This window comes from Tympanuchus pallidicinctus, unplaced genomic scaffold (genome assembly GCF_026119805.1).
Source record: "Tympanuchus pallidicinctus isolate F22 unplaced genomic scaffold, pur_lepc_1.0 scaffold8, whole genome shotgun sequence".
Lineage (NCBI taxonomy): Eukaryota > Metazoa > Chordata > Aves > Galliformes > Phasianidae > Tympanuchus > Tympanuchus pallidicinctus.
The window spans coordinates 51398466-51413308 of NW_026294802.1; the positions used below are offsets into that span (position 1 = coordinate 51398466).

At 51.9% G+C, this 14843-nt stretch overlaps 1 protein-coding gene across 6 annotated transcripts; it reads right to left on the reverse strand.

Moving 5' to 3' along the window:
• Positions 1 to 874: 874 nt before the first annotated feature.
• Positions 875 to 12919, reverse strand: PTGES (prostaglandin E synthase). 6 transcript variants are annotated; one of them, XM_052669260.1, is made up of 4 exons: positions 12836 to 12919; positions 3788 to 3917; positions 2691 to 2773; positions 875 to 1856 (listed from the first exon to the last, which is right to left on the reverse strand). In XM_052669260.1, the coding sequence occupies exons 2-4, from the start codon at positions 3893 to 3895 to the stop codon at positions 1607 to 1609; spliced, it is 441 nt and encodes a 146-aa protein (XP_052525220.1). In that variant the 5' UTR covers positions 3896 to 3917; positions 12836 to 12919; the 3' UTR covers positions 875 to 1606. The 6 variants fall into 6 exon arrangements, with proteins under 6 accessions (XP_052525220.1, XP_052525222.1, XP_052525227.1 ...); XM_052669262.1 differs by lacking the exon at positions 12836 to 12919 and adding an exon at positions 11702 to 11754; XM_052669267.1 differs by lacking the exon at positions 12836 to 12919 and adding an exon at positions 4481 to 4653.
• Between the last annotated feature and the right edge of the window lie 1924 nt (positions 12920 to 14843).

Here is a 14843-nt window from a genome sequence, read left to right on the forward strand (position 1 = left end):
GTGTTGGCTTCCTAGAGAAGGAAGGGACTGCTGAGCATGGAAAACACAGACAGCTCCTTTGGAAGCTGTAAGAGAGCAACCACACCTTAGCTGAACAGCTTCAGCCCTCCAGGATTTAAGCTTCTCCATTGGGAAGAAGTGCAGGCAGGGCACAGAGACAGCTTGCTTGGAAAAAGCATCTTATAGCAAAAGCCTGCTTGGAGGAGAGCTGGGCACACACCAAACTTTGGGCTGCTCAAGGCAGGAGAACCAAGCATGGCTGCACTACGAGCCCCAGCTTCTCTGCATTTAAAGGATTGGCCCTGATAATGCCAAGAGCTGCAGGTGGGCTGGGGGAAGGGTGCTCAGCTCTCCAGAAGCCCCAGGACGCTCCTGGCCCTGCGAGGCTCAGCGTTCCCTGCAGCTGGACCCGGCCCCAGCTGCTGCCCAGCTGCATCGGCAGCTCTCAAGGAAGGATGTAGCAGAGCACAATGATTTGTTTTTATTGGGAATACTTGCTTCCTGCCACTAGGATGCATATGCAGCAGGAGGGAAACGTGCAGGGGTTTGGAGACCTTGTGCACCGTGTGAGGCAGCATGGGCTCACTGAAAGGGGTATTATGAAGACATCTGCTAAGCTGGGGCTGTGTGAGCAAGAGGGGACCAAGAGCAAACTGTGGGACCTGCAGCCCTCCTGCTGCACCCAGGAGAGCAGAGTGCTGTGCTCCAAATCTCCCAAAGAACTCAGCCCAAGGCCATGGCCACTGCTGGGCTGGGAGCCCTCTGTGAGCTGGGTGAAGCTCTGAGAATCTACCTGAGCTGCCCTGCTTCCCATTGATACTCAGTGGGGTCTTGGTGAGAGGATCCCAGAGGAGAGCACAGCAAAGGGAAGAGCTTTAGTGCTTAAGACAGGATTTTATTTTCTGCTCACTCTGCTTTCTCACTGCAATCTTAGCAAAGCTTTGCATTGTCCTCAGAGCCTTCCTCCTGCCCTGCCCTCCATGAGGCTGCCCCAGCATCATCCCTAAGGACAGCTGTGTGGCACAGTAGGGTTGGCCATCCTCACGCAGCACAGAAGAACAGCAGAGCCCTCCTCCCAGGGCACAGCTTGGGGTGCAAATTGAAAGCATCTCTCAGAGCATTTCCAGGCAGCGGCAGCACATGGCTGCAGGCACACAGCTCTCTGCAGGGCAGTGATTTCTGCGGGCTGCTCTGGCAGTCCCTGCTGCATCCCGTGTTGAGGCTGGGACCGGATCAAAAGCTTGTCTCCCTCCCTGCAAACACCCACATCCACCAACCAAGAGTTCTTGCAGAGCTGTGAGACCGTGGTGGTTTTTCCCTCCTGATTCTGCTGCTGATCAAGGGCAGCATTCCCCATCCCATGCTGGGTCAGAAAATGTCTTTTCCTCTGATGACACCCCTTCCTCGAGGACAGGAATGAGGGAAAGCTGCTAGGCATCCCCTGCCCACTTCCCCTGCCCCAATTTCAACAGCAGGCCCAGTGACCTTACCGAGGCCACCCCACACATCCCTGCAGCACCCACTCACGCCCCCACCAGGAACGTCTCAGTACTGGCACAGCTGAACAGAGCAGAATGGGGGCTTGGGTGCTCTGCTCGGTTGGGTGCTACCAATACGGGGCAGCTGCCAGGAGGATCTGCAGGGCCATGGAGAAGCAGGGCAGCTGTGCCACGCTGTATGCCACGGATCGTGTGGGAGCCCTCAGCTTCAGCAGGTAGGCCACGGTGTGCATGATGCGTCCCGCACAGAAGATGAAGAAGTGGATCCTGGCCACTGCAGGACTGGGCTCCAGCAGAGAGTACACAGCTCCGAGGAAGAGGAAGGGGAAGATGTTCTCCATGTCGTTGCGATGTGCCCTGTGAAGAGAAACAGGTTGCTCCTTCCCACCTGGCTTCCAGCCTGCTGATGGGGTGAGCGTAGCTCCCGAAGGGCTCCGAGCCCCCCTGCATGCGAGTGGGGCCAGACTTGGGAAATGAAAGATGAGCTGTGCTGTGAGACCCTTCTCCTCCATCTGTGCAAGGCTCCACACAGCCCCCAGCCCCCTGATACCTCCCGTTCACGCACCGACCTTGAGGGTGATTTGCCCTCTCCATGGCTGCAAACACATTAGCAAGGTCTGAGCTGGCATGTGCTCATTGCACAAACCCCAGACTTCTGAACACCGCCGCCACTGCAGCTCTGGTTATTTATTTTTATGGAAGCTGGTCCTTTCTGACTCATCGAAAGAGGGTGATCATTATTATCACTACTATTTTATTTTTCTTAGCAAAGGAACAGCTCATCTATCTCCTCCTCCTCTCCCTGGCAGCCTGTGGCTTGGTGCTATCGGATGTTTGGTGAAGCAGAGCTGGCAGCAGGGCTCAGCACGGCTCCAGCCTCCCTTCCTGTGCAGAACCAGCCCATGCAGTGCCTGGGCCAATGCCCTGCCACCTCCTGCAGGGAACTGAAGGCAAGCACAGAGCTGGGTCACCCCGAATTCAACACTGAGGACTCAGTCTCATTGCACCCATTGACCCCCAAACCCCAATCCTTCCACACACAGCGCGCTTCCATTAATGATTGAGCTGCCCTGGTTCACGGGGTCCTGCCTCGGACCTCAGGGCATTCCACCTAGCTGTGCAATTAGCTAATTAATGAGCCTTCCAGCTTCCTGCTGCCCTTTTGGGGCGGGATGCTGGCTCTGTACTCGCCTGCGGCAGCGCTCCACATCAGGGTCCTCACGGTAGTACTGCAGCCCTCCATTGCGCAGCGCATCCTCTGGGTTAGCAAACGCCTGCAAAAGAGTGTCCCCATGCAGGACTGTCAAGGATGCAGCTCCTGATATCTCTGGGAGGGCTCTAGGGGTTATTTTCATGCAGTTTTCAAAAGGGGAGGTTAAAAAAAAAAAAAAGAATGGAGCAGGAAAAAAGTAATGAATGGAGCAGATCTCAGTACATCAGGTATCTCCCGGGTGCCTTCGGCGCAGGCGTTTCTCTCCATGAAATCCATTGGGAGACTTTGCCAGCCTCCTGCACAGAGCTTGCAGACACCAAAGGCAGCAGCCAAAAGATAACAGCAAATGATGGATGGCTTTGCCCTACTGAGGCAGAAAATCCCCTGGCTGGCTCCTTGGCACTACTGCTTTCCCTGGGAAGAATGGGATCCACATCCCCAGCTCCAGCGACGCCACAATGCAGAACCCGCTTCTGCCTTTGGCCTGGGAGCAGAACCATCTCCCTCCCTCTCTGCTGGTGCATTCAGAAACGCCTCAAATACTTCCAGGTTTTTTTCTGCAGGGCTGAGCTGTGCCTCAATCCCTGCTGCTGTCCCCACGTCCAAGAGCCATTTCCTCCAGCTATTGTTTCTGCTCCCTGTGACTTCGCTCTCCTGCAGCACAGAAGCCTGCTGCCACATTGCAAGAATTTTTCTGGCATTTCAATCATTTGTCCTTAAACTTTTCTCTTTCTTTTCTCTCAGACATGGCAAATGAATGTAAACAGAGCAGCAGCTCACCTGCATGGTATTTTGCATCTGAAATTACTATTTAGATTAGGATTCAGAAATGATAAACATCAGGCTGCAGATGGTGGAAGCAAACAGAAAGAGCCAAAGAGAAGCGAGATGGCTATCTGCCACAGCTAGAAAACCTGTTTTGCTTTCAACTGAAGTCAAAGAAAACTCAGCTTGCTTCTGCAAAACCCTGTTGGCTTTTGCAGGACGAAAAGAAGAAAGGGTTTGTAGTAAATCCACGCAGAAACCCCAGCAAAAGGCAGGAGGGGCGAGGGAGGGAAAGGAAGCTGGGACGTACCTTCTTCCTGAGCCTCACTTGTCCCGTGATGATGGCAACGACATACATCTTTAGAATCAGGATCGTGCTGTAGAAGGTGAATGACAGGAACACGGTGTTCCCCATCATTGTGGGAGCTCCTGCCTTGGCCCTGCAGAGGGGGACAGGAAGGCAATGCTTCAGCCCCCAGCCCCCAGCCCCACTGCCCCCACAGGGTCATCCACCAGCGAAACAGAGTTGAACTACTGGCAAGTGGTACCCGGACCCCACCGTGTGCCTTGGATGCTCTGAGCTGGGATCCAGCTCCTTCGATACATCAGCCTGTCCTACAACACCCCACAGATCTCCCCTTCTGCTCATGCCCAGAGCTGCACAGAGCATTCCTTGCTCATCGGCAGCCCCAGGGAGGAGGAGACGGGAGAAAGAAGGTACCTACCTCTGCTGCACCCAGCCCAGCTCCGTCCCAGTCCCACAGCCCTGCGTGGCAGTGCTCCCAGTCCCGCCCCACAAGGACTGAGCACTTTGCACAGGCAGCCAGCCCTCCCCTCGGCACCACCTGCCAAGGGGACAGGGACAGACCTGGCCCTCTTTCCAGCTACCCACATTGCCCACCAGACTGGATTGTCCTTGGGAGGTCCCAAAGCCACAGAGGATCCCAAAACCCAAAAGGAGAACCCCAAAGCCCCCAACCTGCAGAGGGAAATACAGACCAACCCGTCCCTGGGGCAGCTCCGCTTGCTTTTCTCCCAAAACGCGAATCAGGGGAGCTGGGTGCAGGCTGATTCTAGCCTAAAAAGGGGCATCTGAGTTTGGAGCTGGATTTCCCAGCCATCAGAAGGGAAGAGTGAGAGGATCTACGCCTGCAAGGAGGGTCGGAGCTTGGCTGCTCCTGCACTGCAAACCTTTAACTCCTCCTTCCCTTGCGCGGCCCCAGCGCTGGCAGAGAGCTCTCTGAGCTTACAAGGGCTGGACTGGGGACTCAGTTCCTTTACGCACACAAAAAGATCTATTTCAAGCAAATGGATACTTTCAGACATCGACTGGAAAATGAATATTCTGGGTATGTGAGTAGTTCTTTCTGGTTTGGACTAAAATAGTTGTTTCCAGCCACAAAATAAGCCCATGAGCAGAGTAGGATGGTTTGCTCCTTGCAAAAGAATCCATCGAAGCATTGCTACCTGTAGGACTGACTTTGTTCTGCAGTGCTTTTTAACTGCCAAATGAGCACACTTTGCTCCAAGAGAAACCAGAGCAATGAGCAGGAATGTCACGGCCCAGGATCGTGCTCAGGTCCTGCTGCACAAGGACAGCTGTCCCAGCAATGCAACAGCGGTGGCACCCCCTGGACAGAGCAGACACCAGCAGCCTTCTCTCTGTATCTGCCTCTGCACCTCCCCAGGGATCAGCACACCTTGCTGAGCAGCAGGAATTATGCACAAGCTCAGTACCAGCTGCTGACAAGCCAGGACTTCTCTTGTTTGCTCCAGCAGCAAACGGGGAGATGGAGAACGTTGGGTTGTCCGGATGTGAGCCTAGGAGCAGCCCCAGCCCCACGTGCATCGGATGTGCTGGGTGTACAGCCCTGCAGAGGGGCGGGCACAGCACCCACCTGGATAGGAATGAGGGGGCAGAGCAGCACAGAGGGCAGACGTGGTGCTGCTGGGGTGCCTCACGTTGAGGGGCCTCGTGCTGTTGGACATGTCCATGGCAGGGCGGCACCTTCTGGCCTGCGGCAGTGCAGCTTCCAGGACCGTGTTCAGCTGCCCCATTAATTGGGGCAGAAGGCAGCTGCTGATCCTCCTACACGGAGCACATCCTGCTAGGATGGAGCTGTTGCCTGAACAAGAGCAGGTCCTGAGGGCAACATAACGCAGCTGTGCCACAAAGCCTCGAGCACATGAGGTCGCAGCCCAAGGACCTGCCCTGTGCCAATGCTGCTGGTGGAAAGCACTGCGTTCTGCGGGTGAACGGTTAACAGGAGTCAGGGTTGGGCTCTGAAAGGGTTGAAGATGCACCATCAGGTCAGAATGATCCCAGGAGCTGTGGGAAGGTGGAGGGTTTCGTTGGAGGAGGAACGAGGAGCAGGAAGAAGGAAAGAAAAATTCATGGGAAGTGCCTGAGAGAAGTGCTTAAAAATAGAAGCCTTTAATAACAACCCTTCTTTAGGTTCTTTAGAAGGGATAAAAGCTGCTCTCATTTCCCACACAGGGAACTGTTTATTTGAGCAGCTGAGTTACACCACAGCATTATAACTGTGTTTTTCCAGCACTGCTGTGCTGGGTCATTTCCTGGTGGCACCTAAAAGTGAGAGGGCTGCTTGTGTCAGAAATCCTTCCCACTGGGGCACAGATGTGTGTGGCACGGTGGCACGGCTGTGACTGCAGAGGGCATTTCTCATTGCCCAAATGGACAATTCCCCATTTTGCTGCCTGGTAGAGGAAGATTTTGTTTTCCCTTAGGCTGCAGCTCAGCCCATGACTGCAGAAGGCCCCCAGCTATACTCCTGCCCATTCAGTGCCCTCCTTCCCCACTGTCTCCCACGTCTCCCGTCACACAGTTTGCAGGCATGCCCTGCCCCAGCCATCACTTGCCCTTTGCTGTGCAAGGGAAATCCGGCAGCCCACGGGAGATTGCTCCTGCTCCAATGCAACCACAGCTTCAAGTAAAGGCATGAGTCAGCTTAGATATTCCTTAATTAAAGAGAAAGGTGCTCCACCTGCCCTTCTCCCTCAGCCCGCATGAAAGGTCACATCAGGAAAGAGGTGATTAGCCCGACTCATGATGCACCCCGTGCTCCACATGAGGGTGAAATCCCCTTGCTTCACATGCAGCTCCCTGTTCCCCAGCTCCTGGGGTCTTCACTGCAGCGTGAAGCATGGGAGGAGATATGGCAAAGTGCCTCAAAGCCTAAAACAAACAGGCAAGATCCAAATTCTTCAAACTCCAGGAGATTTTGTCTGTGGTGCACTGCAAAGCATCTTCCCTGCAGCTGTACTGGCAGAAGCTACGCACATTCCTCGTGTCTGAGGCCTCTCAATGGGACTCTCCCAAAGACCAGATGCTGGCAGCGGCAGAGAGGCCTGGGGAAGGGATGCAGCATCTCTGGTCTGGGACACAGCAGGAGCAGAGGATGCTGCTGTTCCTTGGGCAGCCCCAGCTCCATCCATCTGCTGCCCTGCTCCCAGCCACCACAACTGCGGGGCTGTCACTGTCCCTTGCTGGTGGGACAGCAAGGAAGGGCTGCTGGAAAAGCAGCCAAGAGGCTGTGAGCATGTGGGAGGCAGATCAGATTTTCTTGTTCTGAGCCTCACATGGATTCACGCCTGAGCTGTCTCTTAGAGGGAAGAATTCCTTGGCGAGGCTGCAGAGATATAGCCCAGCTGGGAGGGATGCTCTTTTCCACTCCATTCCACCCAGCAGTCCAAACAGGCTCCAGGCAGACCTGCACCTGCAGCTGCCATGGGGCCATGGTGGGAGCTGGGGACAGGGCTAGGTGTGTGGGAAGCCAGCATCTCTCACTTTATCCCACTGCAGCAACTTGCATCGTGTTTCTTCCCCTGAATCAGATGCCAATAAACAACAGGCAAACACCACTTATGTCACTGACCAAAAAGAGGGGCTTTCCCAGCCAGGCTGGGGGGGGGAGAGGGGGGGAAGAGAAATAAGTCCTACTGCCAAACACTCCAAAATCGGGAAGCATTTCCTAGACTCGAAGCAAGCATTTGCAAACATATGAAGTAACTACAGTTGCCATGGGGGGATTCTCTTGAGCAAGATCAAAGGTGAAGGGTTCTGCACAGCCCTGCCTCCACACACTGCATGACAAAGGAAGGGGAACTGGGGCACACTTTGGCTCCCCATGACGCTCTCCAAAAGGCAGACCTCATTTTCAAAGCCTTGAGTTCTTTGTCCCCTCCATCACTCCTAGACTAAACAGCACTAATCCCTCCCACCTCTCCCTATAGGTCATGTTTTCTAAATCTCTTTATCACCGATGCTGATCTCACTTCTCAGAGCAAGGCATTGGGCAGCCTTTTTGCAGCAACCCTGAGCAAAGACATTTGAGCTCCCAGCTCCTCAACTTTTACCTCCATCAGTCTTTCAGCTTGCTTGCTAAGAACCCAGGGTGCCTGACTCAGACCAGTAAGAGCTTCTTGGTGGTTTGAGGTTTTTTCCACAGTTTGGATGAAGTCAGCCTGTGCGCAATATTCCAGATTTTGAAACTTTCCCTTTCTTTTCCTGGGCTGGTGGCACGGTGTGTCATTCAGTCTCCTGTTGGCAGCATCATGTTTGCATCTCAGCAACCAGGAGAAAGGTGGTCCAGATCCTGAATGCTGACGTTTATCAGTAAATACCTCTCATGTATGATGCAAAGAGCATCCTCGCTGCAATCAGCCTGGAAAGCAGGGAGTCCTTTAGCTGTGTTGTTTACAGCCCTCGCTGCCTGGGAGCTCTTCTTGTGCACTCACAGCTCAAGACCCAGGAGTCACATCTTAAGTGCTGGAGCAGGAGATAAGGAGAAAGGAATGTAGCTCACAGGCTGCTTTCTGGACATTGCAGCAAGGATCGCACGCCCTGTGCAGCACAGCATGTGGGATTTACGAAGCAATCAAAAACCACAGTGAGGAAAGAGAAAGGGATGTAGGACCACACAATCCAGACTAATATTCCATCTTTAACAAGAGCAGAACGTGGTGTGAATGATGCAGTGAAGCAGAGAAACCCTTGCAAGCAACAACTTGAGCATGGAGTCCAGCACTTGGACTTACTGTCCTGGCTTCTCTCTCCATGCAAACCACCAGCAGCACCAGCAACCCATCCAGGTCCCGAGCTTTGATGGCTCCCCTGACCTGCAGGCTCTGCCCCCATGGCCATGACGTGTGCTCAGAGGTCTGCCCCAAGCTGTGTTTATGGAACCATGACTGCTTTACGCAGCCTTCCACGAGGAGGTATGCTCTCCATACAAATATTTACAAAACAGCAGAAGGCATCTTTCTAGCACAGACATTTCTACTGATGGTGCCATCAACATGGCTAAAAATGAACAAGAAGAGCTCACCCATTAGATGGGAACCGGTTGGGAAGAAGTCATGGGAAGCGAGAAGAGATGGGAGCTGTGGGATGGAGGCCAGAGCTGTCCCACGAGGAGAGTAAGGCAATGAAAGGGACAGGAGTGTGCTGGTTTGTGCTGGGAGGGGGCTGCTGCTCTCCAACAAGAGCACGGAGGTGCCCAGCCATACCAGCCCTGGTGTCCATCACCATTCCAAGGCCCCACAGCCCCTGTAGGGAGAGCAGGGAGCAGCAAACTGACCTCATACACACCCTGATTCATTGACCTTTCAGAACCTGAGGATTAATTTAAGCTCTGAATCACTAGGTTTAATTCTCTTTCCCGGGTTGCTGTCATAGCTGACGGTAGCGCTCAATAATTATACGCGTCGATTCACTTTCCAAACTGTTGAAACTAAATTACTTCCTGGGACGATGATTCCCACAATAAAACACAGTTTAAGTGAAGATGATGACGATAATCTGTTCATAGGATCTGCCTCCCCTCTTGTTCATGTCATGGGGAGACACGCTGGGGGTTAGGAAGAATGGCGATTATTGCTCAGCTTTGTCTAGCATACTCCTCCTTTGATATACGTCTGTGAAATTACCTCTTACTCAGCTTTATCACACCCCATTCACTTTCATCTCTCTTCAAAGGAGATTCCTCCATGCTTCTGATTATCCTAACCATACTTCTTATTTCCCTCCAACGCTGAGGCAAGCAGATGACCAGCACATGACTCCCAACTCACTGCTCCAGCAGTCCTTTGGCTCATTTTTCTTTTAAATGCCACAGATCCTCTCTTTGGGCTCTAGGATGTCTCCATACCAAGCTGCTTATTGCTCTGGAGAGGCTGCTCCTAAAACGAAGCAATTCCAACTGTGTTCTTGCAGAAGACAGGCCTGGGACGTCACCCCACAGCCATCTGACCAATCTGCTTCGCTCTGTTCCTTCGGGTCTTTCTGCACCCCAGCTCGGTCTCCCTCTTGGCATGCTGTTTGCACAGAGCAAACCCTGCTCTTTGTGGAGCATGTCCATCCTCCTGTCCTTGATTTGTTCCAGCTCACCGCTAGCCAGGGGGTTCCCAGCTCTCAAATACATCTTAACAATAGCTGGATACCGAAGCCCTGCATGCAACCTTCTATTCACAGAACTCCATTTTCCTCCCCTGTAAGACAACGTAGGAAAGAGAACCTACACTTTCCAGACTCTCTACAGTCAACGCTGATAGATGTCTCCATGTCTCATATACAGGAGTGACTCCCCCCCAGTGGTTCAGCATTGGACATGGAGCACAACCCAACAGGTGCTCACTGAGCACTTCTCACATGGATTCTGCAGGAGCAGAGGGGTTAGCACTGTGCAGCTGGCCCTGCTCAAACAGCAGAACCATCCAGGAGACTGAGTGACAGCTTGTCACTTGTTTTGGGGCAGTTCAGCCCAGTTCTGTGACTAATGGGGGACCCATGCATTCATGCCCCAGGAGATGAGGAAGGGAAAAAATGGGAATAGGCAGAGATGTGCCTACAAACAAAACAGTGTCATCGAGCTAAGGGAGAACATTTACTAAATATGACAGTGGAGTGCAAGATAGCACAATATAATACAATATAATTGGAATTGAAACTAGTAAATCAAATAAATGAGAGAGAGAGCACCCAAAACTGAAGGCCTTACTCTAATGCTGAAGATGAGAGAGTGCACACACAGCAGTGAGGAGCAGTAAAATAAGGGAATGTCTCGTCCTCTTTTTATCTTCCCCTCCAAACAGAAAATGGAAACAGAACAGTGAGGTCTTCTGGGATCTGTAGTTCTTCTCTCCTGAGAACCACGTACCTGGAAATATCAACAATCCACCAAACTGGAGCAATAACTCTTTAACTCCCAGCACACTACGTGATATTATGATGTGGAATGCTGATAACGAAAATCAGAGAGCCACGACACAGCTGCTTGGGATTCTGCTTGCAGACACTCCAGTCCATGCTCCTGGACAAGACTTTTTCCTATCAGCAGAAGGAAGAGCAGAGGAAAGCAGCTGAGTGAGATCGTTTTGCACAGTTTGCATGGGATGGCATTTGCATGCACGTGCAGGAGTGCCCAGCACAGCAGGCTGCAGGGACACAGCCATTCCCAGAGCTCCCAAAGGCCACACCAATGGGATAACATCAGGCCCTACAAATCAGTTTTCTTGCATAACTGGAGCAGCTGCACAATAACTCATCACCTCAGGAATTCGCTCGTGTTGGAGCCCTTGTTTGCAATAGCTGCTTTGCAGGACTTATTTTAGTGAGCTGTGTTTAAGTCTCTTCCACAGGAGATGGGTGAAAAAGCAGGGTGTTTTGTTCTGTGAGCTGCAAGCCAAGCACAGTCTCTGATTCTAGTCCAATTCCAGACCTATGGAGCACTTTAATACCTTCTTTCAGCTAAAGGTCCCAAAGATCTGGATGGGGATGTCTGGCTAATAGCCCCACTGGTGTATGTATGTTGGATGAGGTACAAGGCACTGGCCACATCAGAGGGCCCATGGCTGGGGAACAGTTTGTCTCATGGCCTGTAATCCTATTCCTGTAGCAACCCTCCCTGGAGCAGAATGTTTTTGTCCCCTTCACACAGGCTTTGTCTCTAAGTTATTATTATCTGCAACAGAAATCAAGTTTTAAGAGAGAAGTAAACACAGGGGTAGAGTTTCCCTGTTATTTCTTGCTCTGTACAGCCACACAGGCTGGCTCACATGAGAGCTACTCTGCTTCAGCTGCTTCCAAGCCTGGATGCAGAGCAAAACCAGTCTGCAGATCCCAGCCCCAGATTGGAACCCAGTGAAAGCCAGATTCTAGTTGAAAGAACAAAAAAAAAAAGGAGAAAATAAAAAACCAACAAACCTAAGATGGGTGAAATCCAGGTCTCGTGGCACCCCCATCCCACTGAAGAGGAGGCTGCAGCACAACTAACGACATCCACCCTGGGCTGCTCCATGCAGGGTGACACCACCTTGCCCGGATTCCAGATCTAATCACTAAACCACAGATGTCTGCACGAGCAGTGTTTAGTTTACAAGACAAAACAATCTCAACTGCAAGTGCAACCCGATAGCCATCCGCTGGCTCTATCACTTCCAATCCATCCATTATTCACTGTGATCTTGCATGACACCAGTCCTGAAACCAGAGCCCAGAGGCAATTAGGTGGGAGCAGAGACAGCTCAGGGCAGCTGTATCTCAACCTCTTCATTCCTGGCCCCAAAACTAGAAGAGTTCAGAGTGTGCCTCAGTTTCCCCAAAGCCAATGAGCTGATTTCCCCCTCCCCCCCTTCCCTTCTTTCCCCCTCAAAAGTACATTATGATCTGAGAAGAAACAGAGCCACTGTAGTTGCAGGCACTTAAGAACCTCCCTGTGTTTGTTCTGAGAGAGCTGCTCCCCATCCATCTCCTTCCTTAGCGCTGGATGGATGGAGCTAATACCTCTAAAAGATCAAACACACACGGCAGCAGCAGCTCTTGCCCTATAAAGGGCAGGAGGTGCCCTACCAGCTTGCCACCTTGCACATATCTACACAGCATTACCTTTCAAGGAAGTGCCCACAGGAGGGGAGAAGCACGAGACAGCAGCTTCACTCACCCACACCAGCGCTGCAGACCCAGCACGGCATTAAGCACCACCCCTCCCGCTCCTTTCACTCCCATCCCTACCAGGTAACACCACCTGCTTGGCCCCACCTGCTGAAAACCACCCGGTTCAGCTTTAAAACCCCATTTGTCTTCCTCTGCACATTACGGTGAGTCTCTTCCCTGAGCCTATGTTGCAGACAGAGCAAAAGGCTTTGAGGCATCCAGATGGGAAATCCTGTAGGGCCTCAGCTGTGTTTCCTAGAGGGAGCATTCAGAACAAAAGCTCTGCGAGTCCATTGGAATTTCACAGGGATTCAGCTGTGATCAAAGGAGCTATTTCACACGGACAGATGTGCCTGGCCACATGCACCACGTTTCCCTCCACCCTTACCCCACGTCCATCCCTACCTTTCCCTGTCAGACTGCACCTCCTCACACAGCACAGCTGCACACACCAGCACCGGGAGCTCTGGGCTGTTGTACCCCAGACAAGGGTTTTTTAATCTGCTCAAGGCTCTCCAGCAAAGATTCCAAAGAGAGAGCAGAGCTGCCAATCCCTTTGCCATAAAATGTCACGTTAAGAACATTCATCATCTTTAAGGCTCGTTTTCCCTAGCTGCAAGAGGAGGATGACAGTCTTTTGACTCCTTGGGTGTTGCCAGGATTAGACGATGTTTGCTCAACATTCACGTAGATTTTGGTGTTTGGTGTTACTGCTACCATCACATTATAGAAAGGTCAACAAATGACCATGTTCCATGAGTCAGAGCCTTCCCACAGCATTAATGCCGTCCTCAGAGCTTAGCCAGGCTCTGAACAGATCCCAAAGTACGTCAGAACGACAGCCTTTTCCTGTTGCTGCCTAGTCTTGGTGTTTAGGACAAGGATAACTTGGAACGTGATGCTGAAATTGAAGCAGGGAAAGAAAACAAACTCAAACCACGCAAACGGGAGGGAAAAAATAAAAACACGCCTGTTGGAAAGACTCTGAGCACTAAGAGCGTCCAGTCAGGGTCGGAAGGCAGCGAGACAAGTGTTGTGCAAGGAGATATGCTTGGGTAGAAATAAAAATGAACACTGAGAGTTTTCCACTTCTCTGGCAAGAAATCTTCACAAGATCCTCTTTCCAGCCCAGCACCTCATGTCAACAGCAGACAACTGCAGTTGTGTCCCAAACCTATTTGCTGAAGTACTTGGAAATATGGAGAAACCCATACACCCAAAGCCACAGGCTTTCTCAGGAGAGTGTTGCTTCACTGACCCTAAAACTCTTACCTGCAAATTTCTTCCACTGCATGAAGTCAGGGCTGCAGCTCCCATTCCCATCACCCTGCTGGAGACATGCATCCTTCCCTGGCTCTCCAGCCCCCAGTCAGGCATGCTGCCCTGTGCTGCACCAATCCTCCACGCTCTGTACCATACTGCAGCAAGCTCTCAAGCTCTAACTGCCAGGAGCACTGACTTTAAACCAACAACCTACAAATCAGACCATGGGTGGGTGACAGAAAATTTCAACATACAGACTGCAGAGAAAGGGCAGGCAGAACTCTTGGCTGGGATTTTCTTCTCTTCGTACCCTTTGCCTTTAGCAGCCCACCTCTGCACACCTTATTTCTCCTTTGCAACTGCCACCCCATGCCCACTGGTCTCTGTGCTGATTGGGACACGTGCTGATGTGTGATGATGATGAGCAGCGCCGTGCTGAGGCTCTGTGGGGAGGTGGGAAAGGCAGAGCACCGTGCTCAGGCTCTGCAGGCTGCACGTTGCAGGTCTGTGCTCCACTTGGAGCTTCCAGACAGCTGTTCAAGGAAATTGCCATCAGTGTCAGCCTCACCACCGCTATTAGACATCTCAGCCATGTCCAGGCCCAGCTTGAACCCATTTAACTTGTAAGGGATAATGAGATAACAGCATGACATGTTGCAGCTGAAGGTTATTTAAACACCCATCTGGTACCTGTTAGGCAGCATACATCCTATTGTTGTATAGGAAATATATGCCACCTCCCTCCCATATGGGAAGGAAAAGATCTATAGATGTGTCCCATGCTGCTCCTTCTTTACGCATAAATGAGGTCATTCTCCTCCTCCTCTCTGCTGTTTCTGGCACATTACTTTGCATTTCACGCATTTAGGGAGACGTGCTGGTTGTGGAAGGACACAAAATCACAGCAAAGAATTTAGTACAGACACCTCGTTGTCTCCATAGTCAGCAGAGGCTCCACGCTCCCAGATACAAGGAGAAAGAGTGGACTGTAAGGTCTGAAGCCACTCATCCTTTCCAAGACACAGCTTGGTGCTGCACTTTACCCTGGAGAGATTAAGAGCTGCCCTTCCATTTCTGTACTCTCAGGACCACATCGTGTTCCTTCATCTGCTGAGAACCACGAGGTGACATTTCTTTATTCAAGCTCTCC

Excerpts from the sequence above, each read along its gene's own strand:
- PTGES (XM_052669261.1), bottom strand. The coding sequence starts at position 4,083 with ATGTATCGAAGGAGCTGGATCCCAGCTCAGAGCATCCAAGGCACACG. Across the intron at positions 2,774-3,787 it reads AAGTGAGGCTCAGGAAGAAG|GCGTTTGCTAACCCAGAGGA; the intron begins GTACGTCCCAGC and ends ACTCTTTTGCAG. Across the intron at positions 1,857-2,690 it reads GATGTGGAGCGCTGCCGCAG|GGCACATCGCAACGACATGG; the intron begins GCGAGTACAGAG and ends TTCTCTTCACAG.